Source organism: Musca autumnalis, unplaced genomic scaffold (assembly GCF_047663935.1).
Source record: "Musca autumnalis isolate F117 unplaced genomic scaffold, ASM4766393v1 scaffold_3, whole genome shotgun sequence".
Taxonomy (NCBI): domain Eukaryota; kingdom Metazoa; phylum Arthropoda; class Insecta; order Diptera; family Muscidae; genus Musca; species Musca autumnalis.
In genome coordinates, this window is record NW_027411866.1 from 82843594 (window position 1) to 82864628 (window position 21035).

Here is a 21035-nt window from a genome sequence, read left to right on the forward strand (position 1 = left end):
CTCCATTGCGATTCGTAAACATCCGTGGAGATTTTTGTGTTGACAACTGGTTCAAAAAAGGTCCGTATAGAGCTAAAATTGTGTTGACCCAGTGAATTGCTGCAAATATTGGGATAAATTTGCTTGTAAGTTTGAAAAATTGCATATTTGTAGGCATCGGTTTCAGCATTTTTATTAACAGCGTTTAAGATATTCAGCACTGGTCTTTTTAACTTTAGTAATTGTTTACTCAAAAAAGTACAAGTCAAAATTAAAGCCTAGGTCCATGGCTCCTCATGGGAAATTTGCCGAGTCGTTTTCGATCGATTCCACTATGCATATTAGCAATGTGCATCGGTTTGAAAACTTAGATTAAGGCCCGTTCTTACATCTTTTCTTTAAAATCCCATTTTGTTATACCTTACTCTAAGAAAAATAAGGAATAAAATTCGCATTACCAGGTATTTGTTATTAGATCTTCCATTCCATTCCAAGCAAGACAGTCTGTATACATCAAATTTAATCAACTCGGATTGGTTGATTTGAATTTGCACTCAAATGTTTCTTGTTTTTGGCACACTTTAAATTTTAGAAGGAACACAAAGTTCCTTTTAATTTGTCTGACACTTATTATTAAAGCAAACTTGTAGGAATAAAAAAACGGGTAATCTGTCCGATATCGACCAATATTTAACTACAAAAAGGATATAATAACGGGCCTAAGCATATTTATCTCTTTTATAATTGGAGCCATGAATGTTAAATAAAGTTTAATTTCCTCATTGCACATCAATCCAGAAATCATTTCTGCAGTTAAGTCCCCTTCAGCAGTATAAATGATGGAAAATGTTATTTCAATTCAACCCACTGTTCTAGTACACTGTCAGTCGTCGAACCGCATGATAACACTTCAAATCTGTCATAAATTATTGCTGCTGCGACCAGTAAGTATATGATGCATGTTATTTGTGCGTCACGCGTGCTCTACTACTATTGACGTACTGAAATTAAAAAAAAATCAGATAATCTGAAGTAATTAGTCAAAAAAGAAATTCCCCAAAAATCCCCAAATATTTTTCAGATTTCCCCAACATTTTCCCAATTCCCCAAGTCGACATTTTTTCCCCATTTCAAATAAAAATTCCCCAATTTGGGGAAAAATCCCCAATACTGACAACGCTGGTTACCATATGCCTCACCTCCATGGTACAAATACACAGGTAGCCGCATTGGCAATTGTTGGCAACATAAGATGTCAAAATTTGACATAAATTCAATGCAATTGACACATTATAGCTGTGTTCCAGAACTAAAAAGTTTTTACAATTTTTACGACTTTTACACATTTTTCTCCAAAAACCGTTCCCGTACACAAAAAAATTGTAAAATGTTCACTTCTCTTTAAACAAAAATGGCGCTGAATGACGCTCTCTTTAAAAACTTTTTACACGACAAATTTGGGCGAGTAAAAAAATAGTAACATGGTTGCCGGCGTCTGATTGGCTGATACACCAACTTTGACATTTGTTCCAGTTTTTTGACGTATTTTCCATTTTTCCGTTCCCGAACTATTCCAAAAAACTTGTGTGTGACAACAAATTTTTTGCAGTTCTCTCTTTTACGAGTTTTATGCTTGGTTTACATTTACGAAATCCACTCGATTTCAACTGTCAAATCCATAGGTTAAACGTCAAATGAAATCCAGATGAGATTTCATTTGACGTTTGAGCTATGGAATTGACAGTTAAAATCGAGTGGATTTCGTAAATGTAAACTTAGCATTACTATTAAAAAGTACGGGAACGAAGCTTTAACTGTCAATTTCTTTGCGTATACGTCAAATGAAAACTTATCTGTAATCCAATGGATTTCATTTGACGTTTGAAATCAAGTGGATTTCGTAAATGTAAACGTACTATAAGTTTTTACTTTTTTTGTTTTGATTTGACATTTTACACAAGAAGTACCGCATGGCAGAACTACCAGGTAGTGGTATCACACCAGCTGATCGAATATGAAAAGTCAAATCCCTTTATAAAAAAATTATTTTTGTTGTAATTTCCCCAACAACATAAAGAAAGTTTTGACATAACATATTCAAAATTTTACGATGCCACTACCTGGGTAATTATGCCATGAAGTACCGTTATATTTTTGATAATAAAATAAAAAATAAATATATGTACGTATGTATGTACTGAACATTTATTTTTGTGGTGATTGCTTCAGTTTTTGGGTGTTCAGTTAAACTAAATTGTACAAAATTATGCCAGCACGTCTTCCAACGATATCCAAAGTAACCAATGAAGCTCTATTGGAAGCGGATGCAAGAAAAGGTAACAAAACTTTGGAAATCATGGAAAATAGACAATATTCAATATAAATTTCAGGCGGATACCCTCAAACTTGCTTAAGTCGCTCTTAATTGTGATGTAATACATTCTTTCCCCCCTTAGGCATAACATTGGTGGGCATTTACAAGGCAATTGAAAACAAATACTCAGCAGATATAACCCCACTTAGAAAAACATTGATAAAGAAACACCTCAATGGCTTAATAGCTTCTAAGGAAGTTAAAAATATAACAGGTCGTGGCTTAACAGGACACCTAAAATTGGTTAATAAAAAAGAATTCAGTAATAAAATAAATTCAACTCGTGCTGTTAGAAGGAAAACTGTTACAAATCCTGATGTTAGAAGTCTGAGAAGGCCGAAAACAACTGAACAACCTGTTAATACAACTACTACTGTTCCAGACTACCAGTCACCACCACCCTTAAGTCAAACTTATGATTTTGAAGAACCCGGAACAAGTCAGCAGCTAATACGTAGAAGAAATATGCCACATTTATTTAATTTAAATGAACACGATTTGGATACACCACTAATGGCACCGCAGCATGCATCCACACCAATACCACAAACGCAATTCTTACCCTTAGCTCCAAATCGTCAACACATTAGTCATCCCAGACAATTATCTTCAGATGTTTTGGAAGGAGCTCCACGTACATCATTACCATCTTCGGGAAAGAAAAAAGGAAAAAGAAATCTACGTCAAAGTGTAAACTGATGTGCATTTAAATGGGAGGGCTTTATTTGTAGATATGTAACATATATAGTTTATAATTGTTATTAATTTTATAAATTATATTTTTAATTATTTTTGTATACATTTGTATGTACTTTATTTGTTATAGTAATAATTTTTAAATAATTGCTCTGTTCCAGAACCTGCAAGAATCTACTATTTTGTACTACGATAACAATTTTTCCTTTATGTTATCGGAAAAAATAGTAAAAATTAGTAGATTCTTGCAGTTCTGGAACAGACCTAATAAGTATGAGGTATTCAGTTCTATATATAATTATTTTGCCTTTTGGTTCTTTTATTATTACGTTGTTGTTTTATTATTTTTTAATAAAAATTATTTATATATAGTTAAACTTCCCTATAAGATATTTGATTATTTTCTTGCCGACAAAGATATGAATTTGAATGAAAGCTCAAAAGTTTTCAATATTGGAAGTGGTTTTTTTCGAGTCATCCCTTTCCATAGATATGTCGCCCATTAGGCACTACCCAGCAAAAAGTTTGCATCCGCGGATGCAGTTAAATCACTAGAACAAAAACTCTCCATTAAATTTGATCATAACTGAATTTACTTCCTCTGCCCTGCTTTTTGCGACACCGCCACTTATATTAAAGCTGTGTTCCAGAACTAAAAAGTTTTTACAATTTTTACGACTTTTACACATTTTACTCGAAAAAGCGTTCCCGTACACAAAAAAGTTGTAAAATGTTCACTTCTCTTTAAACAAAAATGGCGCTGAATGACGCTCTCTTTAAAAACTTTTTACACGACAAATTTGGTCGAGTAAAAAAATAGTAACATGGTTGCCGGCGTCTGATTGAAGAAGGCAAGGCAGCTTATGTACGCAGCCCTTTATTGGTCTGTTCCTTTAGGGCGAAACCTATAGCTCTGCGTGTTGCGTGTGCGTTTAAAAATACAAAAACAAAATACATGTATTTCAAATTGAAAACAACAACAAATACATGTATTTTGTTTTTGTATTTTTGAACGCACACGCAACACGCAGAGCTATAGGTTTCGCCCTTACTTTTGAAAATGGTAAAACCGGCAAAAGTCATGGTAGAACAAATATAAGGTAAAGCTAATACTAAAACAAATACAACTCGAACAACAACCACAAAGGAATTTGTTTTTGTTTGTAACGTTAGTCCCAATTTACATTAGGCGAGTTTACTTGCGGCAATTGTCAGTTTGTAGGTGAGAGAGGGTGCTGAGAGGCAAAGGGTTACCATATGCCTTACCTCTCTCTCCTACAAAATGACAATTGCCGCAAGTAAACTCGCCCAATGTAAATTGGGACTTATGCTTGGTTTACATTCGGCGTCGTTTCGTGATTTCGAAGGCGTTTCGTGATTTCGCGCGGAATCAAGCAAAATTTATCATGATTTCGCATACAAAAATGAAATCATCTCATTTCGTGATTTCAGCGAAATCAACATCGAAATCACAGTACACATGATATACAACCTTGCTTTTGCCTTTGCCATCTACAATTTACGAATGATAACTTTCTCCATTGCGATTCGTAAACATCCGTGGAGATTTTTGTGTTGACAACTGGTTCAAAAAAGGTCCGTATAGAGCTAAAATTGTGTTGACCCAGTGAATTGCTGCAAATATTGGGATAAATTTGCTTGTAAGTTTGAAAAATTGCATATTTGTAGGCATCGGTTTCAGCATTTGTATTAACAGCGTTTAAGATATTCAGCACTGGTCTTTTTAACTTTAGTAATTGTTTACTCAAAAAAGTACAAGTCAAAATTAAAGCCTAGGTCCATGGCTCCTCATGGGAAATTTGCCGAGTCGTTTTCGATCGATTCCACTATGCATATTAGCAATGTGCATCGGTTTGAAAACTTAGATTAAGGCCCGTTCTTACATCTTTTCTTTAAAATCCCATTTTGTTATACCTTACTCTAAGAAAAATAAGGAATAAAATTCGCATTACCAGGTATTTGTTATTAGATCTTCCATTCCATTCCAAGCAAGACAGTCTGTATACATCAAATTTAATCAACTCGGATTGGTTGATTTGAATTTGCACTCAAATGTTTCTTGTTTTTGGCACACTTTAAATTTTAGAAGGAACACAAAGTTCCTTTTAATTTGTCTGACACTTATTATTAAAGCAAACTTGTAGGAATAAAAAAACGGGTAATCTGTCCGATATCGACCAATATTTAACTACAAAAAGGATATAATAACGGGCCTAAGCATATTTATCTCTTTTATAATTGGAGCCATGAATGTTAAATAAAGTTTAATTTCCTCATTGCACATCAATCCAGAAATCATTTCTGCAGTTAAGTCCCCTTCAGCAGTATAAATGATGGAAAATGTTATTTCAATTCAACCCACTGTTCTAGTACACTGTCAGTCGTCGAACCGCATGATAACACTTCAAATCTGTCATAAATTATTGCTGCTGCGACCAGTAAGTATATGATGCATGTTATTTGTGCGTCACGCGTGCTCTACTACTATTGACGTACTGAAATTAAAAAAAAATCAGATAATCTGAAGTAATTAGTCAAAAAAGAAATTCCCCAAAAATCCCCAAATATTTTTAAGATTTCCCCAACATTTTCCCAATTCTCCAAGTCGACATTTTTTCCCCATTTCAAATAAAAATTCCCCAATTTGGGGAAAAATCCCCAATACTGACAACGCTGGTTACCATATGCCTCACCTCCATGGTACAAATACACAGGTAGCCGCATTGGCAATTGTTGGCAACATAAGATGTCAAAATTTGACATTAATTCAATGCAATTGACACATTATAGCTGTGTTCCAGAACTAAAAAGTTTTTACAATTTTTACGACTTTTACACATTTTTCTCCAAAAACCGTTCCCGTACACAAAAAAATTGTAAAATGTTCACTTCTCTTTAAACAAAAATGGCGCTCAATGACGCTCTCTTTAAAAACTTTTTACACGACAAATTTGGGCGAGTAAAAAAATAGTAACATGGTTGCCGGCGTCTGATTGGCTGATACACCAACTTTGACATTTGTTCCAGTTTTTTGACGTATTTTCCATTTTTCCGTTCCCGAACTATTCCAAAAAATTTGTGTGTGACAACAAATTTTTTGCAGTTCTCTCTTTTACGAGTTTTATGCTTGGTTTACATTTACGAAATCCACTCGATTTCAACTGTCAAATCCATAGGTTAAACGTCAAATGAAATCCAGATGAGATTTCATTTGACGTTTGAGCTATGGAATTGACAGTTAAAATCGAGTGGATTTCGTAAATGTAAACTTAGCATTACTATTAAAAAGTACGGGAACGAAGCTTTAACTGTCAATTTCTTTGCGTATACGTCAAATGAAAACTTATCTGTAATCCAATGGATTTCATTTGACGTTTGAAATCAAGTGGATTTCGTAAATGTAAACGTACTATAAGTTTTTACTTTTTTTGTTTTGATTTGACATTTTACACAAGAAGTACCGCATGGCAGAACTACCAGGTAGTGGTATCACACCAGCTGATCGAATATGAAAAGTCAAATCCCTTTATAAAAAAATTATTTTTGTTGTAATTTCCCCAACAACATAAAGAAAGTTTTGACATAACATATTCAAAATTTTACGATGCCACTACCTGGTTAATTATGCCATGAAGTACCGTTATATTTTTGATAATAAAATAAAAAATAAATATATGTACGTATGTATGTACTGAACATTTATTTTTGTGGTGATTGCTTCAGTTTTTGGGTGTTCAGTTAAACTAAATTGTACAAAATTATGCCAGCACGTCTTCCAACGATATCCAAAGTAACCAATGAAGCTCTATTGGAAGCGGATGCAAGAAAAGGTAACAAAACTTTGGAAATCATGGAAAATAGACAATATTCAATATAAATTTCAGGCGGATACCCTCAAACTTGCTTAAGTCGCTCTTAATTGTGATGTAATACATTCTTTCCCCCCTTAGGCATAACATTGGTGGGCATTTACAAGGCAATTGAAAACAAATACTCAGCAGATATAACCCCACTTAGAAAAACATTGATAAAGAAACACCTCAATGGCTTAATAGCTTCTAAGGAAGTTAAAAATATAACAGGTCGTGGCTTAACAGGACACCTAAAATTGGTTAATAAAAAAGAATTCAGTAATAAAATAAATTCAACTCGTGCTGTTAGAAGGAAAACTGTTACAAATCCTGATGTTAGAAGTCTGAGAAGGCCGAAAACAACTGAACAACCTGTTAATACAACTACTACTGTTCCAGACTACCAGTCACCACCACCCTTAAGTCAAACTTATGATTTTGAAGAACCCGGAACAAGTCAGCAGCTAATACGTAGAAGAAATATGCCACATTTATTTAATTTAAATGAACACGATTTGGATACACCACTAATGGCACCGCAGCATGCATCCACACCAATACCACAAACGCAATTCTTACCCTTAGCTCCAAATCGTCAACACATTAGTCATCCCAGACAATTATCTTCAGATGTTTTGGAAGGAGCTCCACGTACATCATTACCATCTTCGGGAAGGAAAAAAGGAAAAAGAAATCTACGTCAAAGTGTAAACTGATGTGCATTTAAATGGGAGGGCTTTATTTGTAGATATGTAACATATATAGTTTATAATTGTTATTAATTTTATAAATTATATTTTTAATTATTTTTGTATACATTTGTATGTACTTTATTTGTTATAGTAATAATTTTTAAATAATAAGTATGAGGTATTCAGTTCTATATATAATTATTTTGCCTTTTGGTTCTTTTATTATTACGTTGTTTTATTATTTTTTAATAAAAATTATTTATATATAGTTAAACTTCCCTATAAGATATTTGATTATTTTCTTGCCGACAAAGATATGAATTTGAATGAAAGCTCAAAAGTTTTCAATATTGGAAGTGGTTTTTTTCGAGTCATCCCTTTCCATAGATATGTCGCCCATTAGGCACTACCCAGCAAAAAGTTTGCATCCGCGGATGCAGTTAAATCACTAGAACAAAAACTCTCCATTAAATTTGATCATAACTGAATTTACTTCCTCTGCCCTGCTTTTTGCGACACCGCCACTTATATTAAAGCTGTGTTCCAGAACTAAAAAGTTTTTACAATTTTTACGACTTTTACACATTTTACTCGAAAAAGCGTTCCCGTACACAAAAAAGTTGTAAAATGTTCACTTCTCTTTAAACAAAAATGGCGCTGAATGACGCTCTCTTTAAAAACTTTTTACACGACAAATTTGGTCGAGTAAAAAAATAGTAACATGGTTGCCGGCGTCTGATTGAAGAAGGCAAGGCAGCTTATGTACGCAGCCCTTTATTGGTCTGTTCCTTTACTTTTGAAAATGGTAAAACCGGCAAAAGTCATGGTAGAACAAATATAAGGTAAAGCTAATACTAAAACAAATACAACTCGAACAACAACCACAAAGGAATTTGTTTTTGTTTGTAACGTTAGTCCCAATTTACATTAGGCGAGTTTACTTGCGGCAATTGTCAGTTTGTAGGTGAGAGAGGGTGCTGAGAGGCAAAGGGTTACCATATGCCTTACCTCTCTCTCCTACAAAATGACAATTGCCGCAAGTAAACTCGCCCAATGTAAATTGGGACTTATGCTTGGTTTACATTCGGCGTCGTTTCGTGATTTCGAAGGCGTTTCGTGATTTCGCGCGGAATCAAGCAAAATTTATCATGATTTCGCATACAAAAATGAAATCATCTCATTTCGTGATTTCAGCGAAATCAACATCGAAATCACAGTACACATGATATACAACCTTGCTTTTGCCTTTGCCATCTACAATTTACGAATGATAACTTTCTCCATTGCGATTCGTAAACATCCGTGGAGATTTTTGTGTTGACAACTGGTTCAAAAAAGGTCCGTATAGAGCTAAAATTGTGTTGACCCAGTGAATTGCTGCAAATATTGGGATAAATTTGCTTGTAAGTTTGAAAAATTGCATATTTGTAGGCATCGGTTTCAGCATTTGTATTAACAGCGTTTAAGATATTCAGCACTGGTCTTTTTAACTTTAGTAATTGTTTACTCAAAAAAGTACAAGTCAAAATTAAAGCCTAGGTCCATGGCTCCTCATGGGAAATTTGCCGAGTCGTTTTCGATCGATTCCACTATGCATATTAGCAATGTGCATCGGTTTGAAAACTTAGATTAAGGCCCGTTCTTACATCTTTTCTTTAAAATCCCATTTTGTTATACCTTACTCTAAGAAAAATAAGGAATAAAATTCGCATTACCAGGTATTTGTTATTAGATCTTCCATTCCATTCCAAGCAAGACAGTCTGTATACATCAAATTTAATCAACTCGGATTGGTTGATTTGAATTTGCACTCAAATGTTTCTTGTTTTTGGCACACTTTAAATTTTAGAAGGAACACAAAGTTCCTTTTAATTTGTCTGACACTTATTATTAAAGCAAACTTGTAGGAATAAAAAAACGGGTAATCTGTCCGATATCGACCAATATTTAACTACAAAAAGGATATAATAACGGGCCTAAGCATATTTATCTCTTTTATAATTGGAGCCATGAATGTTAAATAAAGTTTAATTTCCTCATTGCACATCAATCCAGAAATCATTTCTGCAGTTAAGTCCCCTTCAGCAGTATAAATGATGGAAAATGTTATTTCAATTCAACCCACTGTTCTAGTACACTGTCAGTCGTCGAACCGCATGATAACACTTCAAATCTGTCATAAATTATTGCTGCTGCGACCAGTAAGTATATGATGCATGTTATTTGTGCGTCACGCGTGCTCTACTACTATTGACGTACTGAAATTAAAAAAAAATCAGATAATCTGAAGTAATTAGTCAAAAAAGAAATTCCCCAAAAATCCCCAAATATTTTTCAGATTTCCCCAACATTTTCCCAATTCTCCAAGTCGACATTTTTTCCCCATTTCAAATAAAAATTCCCCAATTTGGGGAAAAATCCCCAATACTGACAACGCTGGTTACCATATGCCTCACCTCCATGGTACAAATACACAGGTAGCCGCATTGGCAATTGTTGGCAACATAAGATGTCAAAATTTGACATTAATTCAATGCAATTGACACATTATAGCTGCGTTCCAGAACTAAAAAGTTTTTACAATTTTTACGACTTTTACACATTTTTCTCCAAAAACCGTTCCCGTACACAAAAAAATTGTAAAATGTTCACTTCTCTTTAAACAAAAATGGCGCTCAATGACGCTCTCTTTAAAAACTTTTTACACGACAAATTTGGGCGAGTAAAAAAATAGTAACATGGTTGCCGGCGTCTGATTGGCTGATACACCAACTTTGACATTTGTTCCAGTTTTTTGACGTATTTTCCATTTTTCCGTTCCCGAACTATTCCAAAAAATTTGTGTGTGACAACAAATTTTTTGCAGTTCTCTCTTTTACGAGTTTTATGCTTGGTTTACATTTACGAAATCCACTCGATTTCAACTGTCAAATCCATAGGTTAAACGTCAAATGAAATCCAGATGAGATTTCATTTGACGTTTGAGCTATGGAATTGACAGTTAAAATCGAGTGGATTTCGTAAATGTAAACTTAGCATTACTATTAAAAAGTACGGGAACGAAGCTTTAACTGTCAATTTCTTTGCGTATACGTCAAATGAAAACTTATCTGTAATCCAATGGATTTCATTTGACGTTTGAAATCAAGTGGATTTCGTAAATGTAAACGTACTATAAGTTTTTACTTTTTTTGTTTTGATTTGACATTTTACACAAGAAGTACCGCATGGCAGAACTACCAGGTAGTGGTATCACACCAGCTGATCGAATATGAAAAGTCAAATCCCTTTATAAAAAAATTATTTTTGTTGTAATTTCCCCAACAACATAAAGAAAGTTTTGACATAACATATTCAAAATTTTACGATGCCACTACCTGGTTAATTATGCCATGAAGTACCGTTATATTTTTGATAATAAAATAAAAAATAAATATATGTACGTATGTATGTACTGAACATTTATTTTTGTGGTGATTGCTTCAGTTTTTGGGTGTTCAGTTAAACTAAATTGTACAAAATTATGCCAGCACGTCTTCCAACGATATCCAAAGTAACCAATGAAGCTCTATTGGAAGCGGATGCAAGAAAAGGTAACAAAACTTTGGAAATCATGGAAAATAGACAATATTCAATATAAATTTCAGGCGGATACCCTCAAACTTGCTTAAGTCGCTCTTAATTGTGATGTAATACATTCTTTCCCCCCTTAGGCATAACATTGGTGGGCATTTACAAGGCAATTGAAAACAAATACTCAGCAGATATAACCCCACTTAGAAAAACATTGATAAAGAAACACCTCAATGGCTTAATAGCTTCTAAGGAAGTTAAAAATATAACAGGTCGTGGCTTAACAGGACACCTAAAATTGGTTAATAAAAAAGAATTCAGTAATAAAATAAATTCAACTCGTGCTGTTAGAAGGAAAACTGTTACAAATCCTGATGTTAGAAGTCTGAGAAGGCCGAAAACAACTGAACAACCTGTTAATACAACTACTACTGTTCCAGACTACCAGTCACCACCACCCTTAAGTCAAACTTATGATTTTGAAGAACCCGGAACAAGTCAGCAGCTAATACGTAGAAGAAATATGCCACATTTATTTAATTTAAATGAACACGATTTGGATACACCACTAATGGCACCGCAGCATGCATCCACACCAATACCACAAACGCAATTCTTACCCTTAGCTCCAAATCGTCAACACATTAGTCATCCCAGACAATTATCTTCAGATGTTTTGGAAGGAGCTCCACGTACATCATTACCATCTTCGGGAAGGAAAAAAGGAAAAAGAAATCTACGTCAAAGTGTAAACTGATGTGCATTTAAATGGGAGGGCTTTATTTGTAGATATGTAACATATATAGTTTATAATTGTTATTAATTTTATAAATTATATTTTTAATTATTTTTGTATACATTTGTATGTACTTTATTTGTTATAGTAATAATTTTTAAATAATAAGTATGAGGTATTCAGTTCTATATATAATTATTTTGCCTTTTGGTTCTTTTATTATTACGTTGTTTTATTATTTTTTAATAAAAATTATTTATATATAGTTAAACTTCCCTATAAGATATTTGATTATTTTCTTGCCGACAAAGATATGAATTTGAATGAAAGCTCAAAAGTTTTCAATATTGGAAGTGGTTTTTTTCGAGTCATCCCTTTCCATAGATATGTCGCCCATTAGGCACTACCCAGCAAAAAGTTTGCATCCGCGGATGCAGTTAAATCACTAGAACAAAAACTCTCCATTAAATTTGATCATAACTGAATTTACTTCCTCTGCCCTGCTTTTTGCGACACCGCCACTTATATTAAAGCTGTGTTCCAGAACTAAAAAGTTTTTACAATTTTTACGACTTTTACACATTTTACTCGAAAAAGCGTTCCCGTACACAAAAAAGTTGTAAAATGTTCACTTCTCTTTAAACAAAAATGGCGCTGAATGACGCTCTCTTTAAAAACTTTTTACACGACAAATTTGGTCGAGTAAAAAAATAGTAACATGGTTGCCGGCGTCTGATTGAAGAAGGCAAGGCAGCTTATGTACGCAGCCCTTTATTGGTCTGTTCCTTTACTTTTGAAAATGGTAAAACCGGCAAAAGTCATGGTAGAACAAATATAAGGTAAAGCTAATACTAAAACAAATACAACTCGAACAACAACCACAAAGGAATTTGTTTTTGTTTGTAACGTTAGTCCCAATTTACATTAGGCGAGTTTACTTGCGGCAATTGTCAGTTTGTAGGTGAGAGAGGGTGCTGAGAGGCAAAGGGTTACCATATGCCTTACCTCTCTCTCCTACAAAATGACAATTGCCGCAAGTAAACTCGCCCAATGTAAATTGGGACTTATGCTTGGTTTACATTCGGCGTCGTTTCGTGATTTCGAAGGCGTTTCGTGATTTCGCGCGGAATCAAGCAAAATTTATCATGATTTCGCATACAAAAATGAAATCTCATTTCGTGATTTCAGCGAAATCAACATCGAAATCACAGTACACATGATATACAACCTTGCTTTTGCCTTTGCCATCTACAATTTACGAATGATAACTTTCTCCATTGCGATTCGTAAACATCCGTGGAGATTTTTGTGTTGACAACTGGTTCAAAAAAGGTCCGTATAGAGCTAAAATTGTGTTGACCCAGTGAATTGCTGCAAATATTGGGATAAATTTGCTTGTAAGTTTGAAAAATTGCATATTTGTAGGCATCGGTTTCAGCATTTGTATTAACAGCGTTTAAGATATTCAGCACTGGTCTTTTTAACTTTAGTAATTGTTTACTCAAAAAAGTACAAGTCAAAATTAAAGCCTAGGTCCATGGCTCCTCATGGGAAATTTGCCGAGTCGTTTTCGATCGATTCCACTATGCATATTAGCAATGTGCATCGGTTTGAAAACTTAGATTAAGGCCCGTTCTTACATCTTTTCTTTAAAATCCAATTTTGTTATACCTTACTCTAAGAAAAATAAGGAATAAAATTCGCATTACCAGGTATTTGTTATTAGATCTTCCATTCCATTCCAAGCAAGACAGTCTGTATACATCAAATTTAATCAACTCGGATTGGTTGATTTGAATTTGCACTCAAATGTTTCTTGTTTTTGGCACACTTTAAATTTTAGAAGGAACACAAAGTTCCTTTTAATTTGTCTGACACTTATTATTAAAGCAAACTTGTAGGAATAAAAAAACGGGTAATCTGTCCGATATCGACCAATATTTAACTACAAAAAGGATATGATAACGGGCCTAAGCATATTTATCTCTTTTATAATTGGAGCCATGAATGTTAAATAAAGTTTAATTTCCTCATTGCACATCAATCCAGAAATCATTTCTGCAGTTAAGTCCCCTTCAGCAGTATAAATGATGGAAAATGTTATTTCAATTCAACCCACTGTTCTAGTACACTGTCAGTCGTCGAACCGCATGATAACACTTCAAATCTGTCATAAATTATTGCTGCTGCGACCAGTAAGTATATGATGCATGTTATTTGTGCGTCACGCGTGCTCTACTACTATTGACGTACTGAAATTAAAAAAAAATCAGATAATCTGAAGTAATTAGTCAAAAAAGAAATTCCCCAAAAATCCCCAAATATTTTTCAGATTTCCCCAACATTTTCCCAATTCCCTAAGTCGACATTTTTTCCCCATTTCAAATAAAAATTCCCCAATTTGGGGAAAAATCCCCAATACTGACAACGCTGGTTACCATATGCCTCACCTCCATGGTACAAATACAGCCGCATTGGCAATTGTTGGCAACATAAGATGTCAAAATTTGACATTAATTCAATGCAATTGACACATTATAGCTGTGTTCCAGAACTAAAAAGTTTTTACGATTTTTACGACTTTTACACATTTTTCTCCAAAAACCGTTCCCGTACACAAAAAAATTGTAAAATGTTCACTTCTCTTTAAACAAAAATGGCGCTGAATGACGCTCTCTTTAAAAACTTTTTACACGACAAATTTGGGCGAGTAAAAAGATAGTAACATGGTTGCCGGCGTCTGATTGGCTGATACACCAACTTTGACATTTGTTCCAGTTTTTTTACGTATTTTCCATTTTTCCGTTCCCGAACTATTCCAAAAAACTTGTGTGTGACAACAAATTTTTTCCAGTTCCCTCTTTTACGAGTTTTATGCTTGGTTTACATTTACGAAATCCACTCGATTTCAACTGTCAAATCCATAGGTTAAACGTCAAATGAAATCCAGATGAGATTTCATTTGACGTTTGAGCTATGGAATTGACAGTTAAAATCGAGTGGATTTCGTAAATGTAAACTTAAGGGCTGTTTACACCATATATCAATGTCACATGAGCTGTCATTTCTTTCACCCGTTCGACATTCTCTATGTTTGTCAAAATTGACGTCATCCATACAACTTTCAATTTGTGCGTTCATACCTTCAAGTGTTATTTTCGTATGACATAACCTATAAATATAAAAACAGCTGTTTTTGTCATTGTTTACATTTATTGTTGAGTTGCAAATTTGGGCAAATTTTAATTTTGGTTGAAGGAAAATGAATGTTTGTTGTGGTAGTATAGGTTTTTGGGGTTATAGAGGCATTCATGTTTTTGCCACAAAGCAATCATTTCCAAAACTGCTTCTTTCGACCAATCGATCTGAAAATAACATTATAAACACCCTTTATTTACTTTTCTAAATATTTAAATATACATAACTTTCCATTTTCTTTTTTTAAAGATTTTGTTTTTCAATTTTTTTTGAGAATGTCAGAAAACAGCTGATAAATTTATGTTTACATACGAGAATGCCGTATCAAATAGAGCGCTCCCTAAATGAAAAATTTACATATGAGTTGCCAAATCATTTTGATAGATGAAAATTTTCATAGTGGTCACACTATGTGTACAACATTCGCAGGTAGAAAATTTGACATCTCATACGACATTGATAGATGGTGTAAACAACCCTTTAGCATTACTATTAAAAAGTACGGGAACGAAGCTTTATCTGTAAATTTCTTTGCGTATACGTCAAATGAAAACTTATCTGTAATCCAATGGATTTCATTTGACGTTTGAAATCAAGTGGATTTCGTAAATGTAAACGTACTATAAGTTTTTACTTTTTTTGTTTTGATTTGACATTTTGTTCAAGAAGTACCGTTATATTTTTGATAATAAAATAAAAAATAAATATATGTACGTATGTATGTACTGAACATTTATTTTTGTGGTGATTGCTTCAGTTTTTGGGTGTTCAGTTAAACTAAATTGTACAAAATTATGCCAGCACGTCTTCCAACGATATCCAAAGTAACCAATGAAGCTCTATTGGAAGCGGATGCAAGAAAAGGTAACAAAACTTTGGAAATCATGGAAAATAGACAATATTCAATATAAATTTCAGGCGGATACCCTCAAACTTGCTTAAGTCGCTCTTAATTGTGATGTAATACATTCTTTCCCCCCTTAGGCATAACATTGGTGGGCATTTACAAGGCAATTAAAAACAAATACTCAGCAGATATAACCCCACTTAGAAAAACATTGATAAAGAAACACCTCAATGGCTTAATAGCTTCTAAGGAAGTTAAAAATATAACAGGTCGTGGCTTAACAGGACACATAAAATTGGTTAATAAAAAAGAATTCAGTAATAAAATAAATTCAACTCGTGCTGTTAGAAGGACAACTGTTACAAATCCTGATGTTAGTAGTCTGAGAACGCCGAAAACAACTGAACAACCTGTTAATACAACTACTACCGTTCCAGACTACCAGTCACCACCACCCTTAAGTCAAACTTATGATTTTGAAGAACCCGGAACAAGTCAGCAGCTAATACGTAGAAGAAATATGCCACATTTATTTAATTTAAATGAACACGATTTGGATACACCACCAATGGCACCGCAGCATGCATCCACACCAATACCACAAACGCAATTCTTACCCTTAGCTCCAAATCGTCAACACATTAGTCATCCCAGACAATTATCTTCAGATGTTTTGGGAAGGAAAAAAGGAAAAAGAAATCTACGTCAAAGTGTAAACTGATGTGCATTTAAATGGGAGGGTTTTTTTTGTAGATATGTAACATATATAGTTTATAATTGTTATTAATTTTATAAATTATATTTTTAATTATTTTTGTATACATTTGTATGTACTTTATTTGTTATAGTAATAATTTTTAAATAATAAGTATGAGGTATTCCGTTCTATATATAATTATTTTGCCTTTTGGTTGTTTTATTATTATGTTGTTGTTTTATTATTTTTTAATAAAAATTATTTATATATAGTTAAACTTCCCTATAAGATATTTGATTATTTTCTTGCCGACAAAGATATGAATTTGGATGAAAGCTCAAAAGTTTTCAATATTGGAAGTGGTTTTTTTCGAGTCATCCCTTTCCATAGATATGTCGCCCATTAGGCACTACCCAGCAAAAAGTTTGCATCCGCGGATGCAGTTAAATCACTAGAACAAAAACTCTCCATTAAATTTGATCATAACTGAATTTACTTCCTCTGCTCTGCTTTTTGCGACACCGCAACTTATATTAAAGCTGTGTTCCAGAACTAAAAAGTTTTTACAATTTTTACGACTTTTACACATTTTACTCGAAAAAGCGTTCCCGTACACAAAAAAGTTGTAAAATGTTCACTTCTCTTTAAACAAAAATGGCGCTGAATGACGCTCTCTTTAAAAACTTTTTACACGACAAATTTGGTCGAGTAAAAAAATAGTAACATGGTTGCCGGCTTCTGATTGAAGAAGGCAAGGCAGCTTATGTACGCAGCCCTTTATTGGTCTGTTCCTTTACTTTTGAAAATGGTAAAACCGGCAAAAGTCATGGTAGAACAAATATAAGGTAAAGCTAATACTACAACAAATACAACTCGAACAACAACCACAAAGGAATTTGTTTTTGTTTGTCCCAATTTACATTAGGCGAGTTTACTTGCGGCAATTGTCAGTTTGATGGAGGGAGAGGTGAGGCATATGGTAACCCTTTGCCTCTCAGCCCCCTCTCTCACCTACAAACTGACAATTGCCGCAAGTAAACTCGCCTAATGTAAATTGGGACTATAATTGTCAGTTTGATGGAGGGAGAGGTGAGGCATATGGTAACCCTTTGCCTCTCAGCCCCCTCTCTCACCTACAAACTGACAATTGCCGCAAGTAAACTCGCCTAATGTAAATTGGGACTTTGTAACGTTAGTCCCAATTTACATTAGGCGAGTTTACTTGCGGCAATTGTCAGTTTGTAGGTGAGAGAGGGTGCTGAGAGGCAAAGGGTTACCATATGCCTCACCTCTCTCTCCTACAAACTGACAATTGCCGCAAGTAAACTCGCCTAATGTAAATTGGGACTTACATAAATTATTTGACTTATTTCTTAAAGGGTTGTTTACACTATCTATTGGTTTGTTCCTTTACTTTTGAAAATGGTAAAACCGGCAAAAGTAGTAGACGTTGTAAACTGTTCCCATATAAATTGCATGGTGTCAGAAGTAAAGGAACGCTTTTCGAGTAAAAAGTGGTAAAAGTTGAAGATTCTTGCACGTAAAGTAACAACGCTTATGAATGTCATATGAGATGTCAAATTTGCTACCTGAGAATGTTATACTGTGACCACTATGAAAATATTCACCTATCAAAATGATGTGGCCACTCATATGTAAATTTTTCATTTGGGGAGCGCTCTATTCGGCTATGTATTTTTTATTTATTATTATTTGTTAATTATATAAAATTTGAGCTCTATTAACACTAAATTACATTGAAGTCTTAAAAGAAAATGCCAACTGTATTAGTATAAACTACGAGTTAATAAAATGCTTGTTATTGTGTATAATAAATACTTGAGACTATGTCAACAGTTAAGGCAAGATTCATAATACATATTAATATTCGCTAATTAATCTACATGATAATAACATTCGTGTGAGAATGGCTCACAATCGTCGTATTGCGCCAACATGACTTGTGTGGTGTCCAAATCTTCTTTCCTTACACAGGCACATCGGAATTTTGTATTTCCAATTTCAAATAGTTTACGTGGATAACCGATCCAATTACGATTCTTGCCACCACTACTTTTCGTACACCATACATGGCTTCCCTTGTCTGCAGACCATTCTATATTACAGTCTGGATATATTTCTCGCAGCTTCTCGTTTGCTGTTTTCTCATCTTGGGCCTGTTCGAGTAGCGCAAGGTATTTGTGATGATATTTTGTTAGTTGTCCCTGTTCATCATAAAATCTACCAATAAGTTTTCCCTTATACTCGTAGTCTTTTTCATAGAATTTTTGCCAATTGTGTAAACCCAATAGATCGGCTGGCTTCAGGGAAAGCACGTCATCCGCTTTGTCTTCTTCGAAATTGTCAAATTCTCCCGTTATAAATGATACGGATGCATCACGTCCCACAAAGAAATTGTATTCACATCCGGAGCCATAATGTTTGGCACCACGTGTCACATTGTAAACCCGTCCCAATAATGCCAAATAAAGGGGACCATCATTTTCTCCATTGAACTGGGCCAGCTCTTCTTTTGTAAACAATTTCTCTTGATATTGTTGCTGTTGTTGGGCACTTTCAAAGCTCACGTCAACACTTTGTCCTAAAAATGTAGATTGTAGTTTTTCAATGATTTGGGGATAATATATTCCAGCCACAATGCCCAAAATGATAACAAGAAATTGTAATTTAAATATTGGTTTCAAGAAACGTAACATTTTAATATTTTAAAAAACCTCTGTAAACAAAAAATAAAGAAAAATAACAAAATAGTTCAATTGTACTATTCCTTGAGAAGAGCGTGTGAACTACATACAGTGAGTGTTGAAAATATTCGATTTACAATAGAGCTGGCATAAAATCGATGGCACTATCGATAATGTGTGTGTGTGTAGTTAAATATAGAAGATACATTTGAAGGCAAGTCTATTGCTTTTCCTATTCATTTAATGTATATTTTAGCTGTGTTCCTTTACTTACCAGAGGTTACCATTTTTAACCTGCAAAGCATTGATGTTCAAAATAAAAAAGAGAGTAAAGTAGTGAGAGAATCACAAGAAAGTTTGTATCAGCATTCAGTGGTTGCTAGACATGTGACCAGTAAACATGTGGCGGGTGTGTGCGTTTTTGTTCAGTGTTCCCACTAAAATTATGCGTATATCCATGCACATGTTTACTTGTCGGCTGCTCAGCGACGACTGATTGTTATTCTCACATACGTTAACGTATATGGATGATCTTGGCTGCTGCAAAGCGTTCCTTAACCCCGAAAAGTGGCAAAACTGGAAGCAATTTTTAAGAGAGTGAGAGTGGAGAGAGAGCGAAAATGGCTTTCTCTTCTACCACAGGCTACCAGCAAAATTTCTGCAAGTAAAAAATGACAGAACTGATTTTTCGACTTTTGTTTGACGATTATTTCACAATGAAAAAGAAAATGGACGAAAAACAGAATAAAAAGTCGAACGCTGACAAAGCTAAATTAAAAACTGTGAAATAAAAGACGAAATCGATTTTTTGTTTCTTTTTGACATTGCTGTCAGATCTACCATTTTTCCGTTCCTTTACTTTTCTGGTAAAAATGTTCACGAGAGAGCAATTTTGACACTTTTCTCTTTTACCACCCTAATACGGCGTTTATATTACAGTTTTTTGCAGGGTTAACCTTCTTTATGAGGATTTGTTTGAAGTATATACAATGGAAATGACATTTTAAACCCAGACCCACTGGGTTAACCTTGTTATATATAAACGGCCTATTACCATTAAAAAAGTAATTGTACGTTTATATATAACCGGATTTAACAAACCCACTGGGTTTCAAATGTCAATTCCATTGCTCATATTTCAAATAAATCCTCATAAAGAAGGTTAACCCTGCAAAAGGCTATAATATAAACATGGCCTAAAGGAACAAAGCTTTTGTGTGTTTTGGTTCAAATTTTCGTGACAACCAAGGCATATTTATAGAAGGTATATGCATGAATTACAACAACTAAAAAATTTACAAAAACAACATTGTTGTTATTGAAAATTGTCAAATATAAATATTGAGTAATAGGGTCGTTCCAATTTTTTTTTTCAGGAAAAACATAAACACGTTTTAAAAATCATCTAAAATAGAACAAATTTGAATCAAAATGTAAATATAACGTATTCAGAACTCTCGAAGGTAATTTTTATTACACGTTTGTGACGAAAAGAAGTATTTTTTGGTAACAAATTTCGAAGTTTCAAATTTCATGAGTAGACCCTATTACATTTTGAAAACAAAAAAAGTAAAAATACAGCTGATTGTCACTTCTACCTTCTATAAATGTGCCTTGGTGAAAACAAGGAAACAAAAATGAAGGAAATTTTGTTTATGTTTCTGTT

At 33.9% G+C, this 21035-nt stretch overlaps 5 protein-coding genes across 5 annotated transcripts; 4 read left to right on the forward strand and 1 right to left on the reverse strand.

Moving 5' to 3' along the window:
- The first annotated feature begins 2137 nt into the window (after nt 1-2137).
- LOC141396607 (uncharacterized) lies at nt 2138-3185 on the forward strand. The gene is made up of 2 exons (XM_073972218.1): nt 2138-2315; nt 2436-3185. Exons 1-2 carry the CDS (start codon nt 2246-2248, stop codon nt 3050-3052), a joined length of 687 nt encoding a protein of 228 aa, XP_073828319.1. The 5' UTR covers nt 2138-2245; the 3' UTR covers nt 3053-3185.
- Nucleotides 3186-6722: 3537 nt separating this feature from the next.
- Nucleotides 6723-7811, forward strand: LOC141399386 (uncharacterized). Its single transcript, XM_073978051.1, has 2 exons — nt 6723-6900; nt 7021-7811. The coding sequence occupies exons 1-2, from the start codon at nt 6831-6833 to the stop codon at nt 7635-7637; spliced, it is 687 nt and encodes a 228-aa protein (XP_073834152.1). The 5' UTR covers nt 6723-6830; the 3' UTR covers nt 7638-7811.
- A 3217-nt stretch (nt 7812-11028) lies between these two features.
- On the forward strand, nt 11029-12117 carry LOC141399387 (uncharacterized). Its single transcript, XM_073978053.1, has 2 exons — nt 11029-11206; nt 11327-12117. The coding sequence occupies exons 1-2, from the start codon at nt 11137-11139 to the stop codon at nt 11941-11943; spliced, it is 687 nt and encodes a 228-aa protein (XP_073834154.1). The 5' UTR covers nt 11029-11136; the 3' UTR covers nt 11944-12117.
- Nucleotides 12118-15645: 3528 nt separating this feature from the next.
- LOC141399388 (uncharacterized) lies at nt 15646-17586 on the forward strand. Its single transcript, XM_073978054.1, has 2 exons — nt 15646-15984; nt 16105-17586. The coding sequence occupies exons 1-2, from the start codon at nt 15915-15917 to the stop codon at nt 16686-16688; spliced, it is 654 nt and encodes a 217-aa protein (XP_073834155.1). The 5' UTR covers nt 15646-15914; the 3' UTR covers nt 16689-17586.
- A 757-nt stretch (nt 17587-18343) lies between these two features.
- On the reverse strand, nt 18344-19445 carry LOC141396606 (neuferricin homolog). The gene has a single exon (XM_073972217.1). The coding sequence runs from the start codon at nt 19379-19381 to the stop codon at nt 18560-18562; it is 822 nt and encodes a 273-aa protein (XP_073828318.1). The 5' UTR covers nt 19382-19445; the 3' UTR covers nt 18344-18559.
- Between the last annotated feature and the right edge of the window lie 1590 nt (nt 19446-21035).

What these genes read in the sequence shown, in the direction of transcription:
- LOC141396607 (XM_073972218.1), top strand. Translation starts at nt 2,246, where the DNA reads ATGCCAGCACGTCTTCCAACGATATCCAAAGTAACCAATGAAGCTCTA. An exon ending in GGAAGCGGATGCAAGAAAAG is followed by an intron (nt 2,316 to 2,435) that starts GTAACAAAACTT and finishes TTCCCCCCTTAG; the next exon opens with GCATAACATTGGTGGGCATT.
- LOC141396606 (XM_073972217.1), bottom strand. Translation starts at nt 19,381, where the DNA reads ATGTTACGTTTCTTGAAACCAATATTTAAATTACAATTTCTTGTTATC.
- LOC141399387 (XM_073978053.1), top strand. Translation starts at nt 11,137, where the DNA reads ATGCCAGCACGTCTTCCAACGATATCCAAAGTAACCAATGAAGCTCTA. An exon ending in GGAAGCGGATGCAAGAAAAG is followed by an intron (nt 11,207 to 11,326) that starts GTAACAAAACTT and finishes TTCCCCCCTTAG; the next exon opens with GCATAACATTGGTGGGCATT.
- LOC141399388 (XM_073978054.1), top strand. Translation starts at nt 15,915, where the DNA reads ATGCCAGCACGTCTTCCAACGATATCCAAAGTAACCAATGAAGCTCTA. An exon ending in GGAAGCGGATGCAAGAAAAG is followed by an intron (nt 15,985 to 16,104) that starts GTAACAAAACTT and finishes TTCCCCCCTTAG; the next exon opens with GCATAACATTGGTGGGCATT.
- LOC141399386 (XM_073978051.1), top strand. Translation starts at nt 6,831, where the DNA reads ATGCCAGCACGTCTTCCAACGATATCCAAAGTAACCAATGAAGCTCTA. An exon ending in GGAAGCGGATGCAAGAAAAG is followed by an intron (nt 6,901 to 7,020) that starts GTAACAAAACTT and finishes TTCCCCCCTTAG; the next exon opens with GCATAACATTGGTGGGCATT.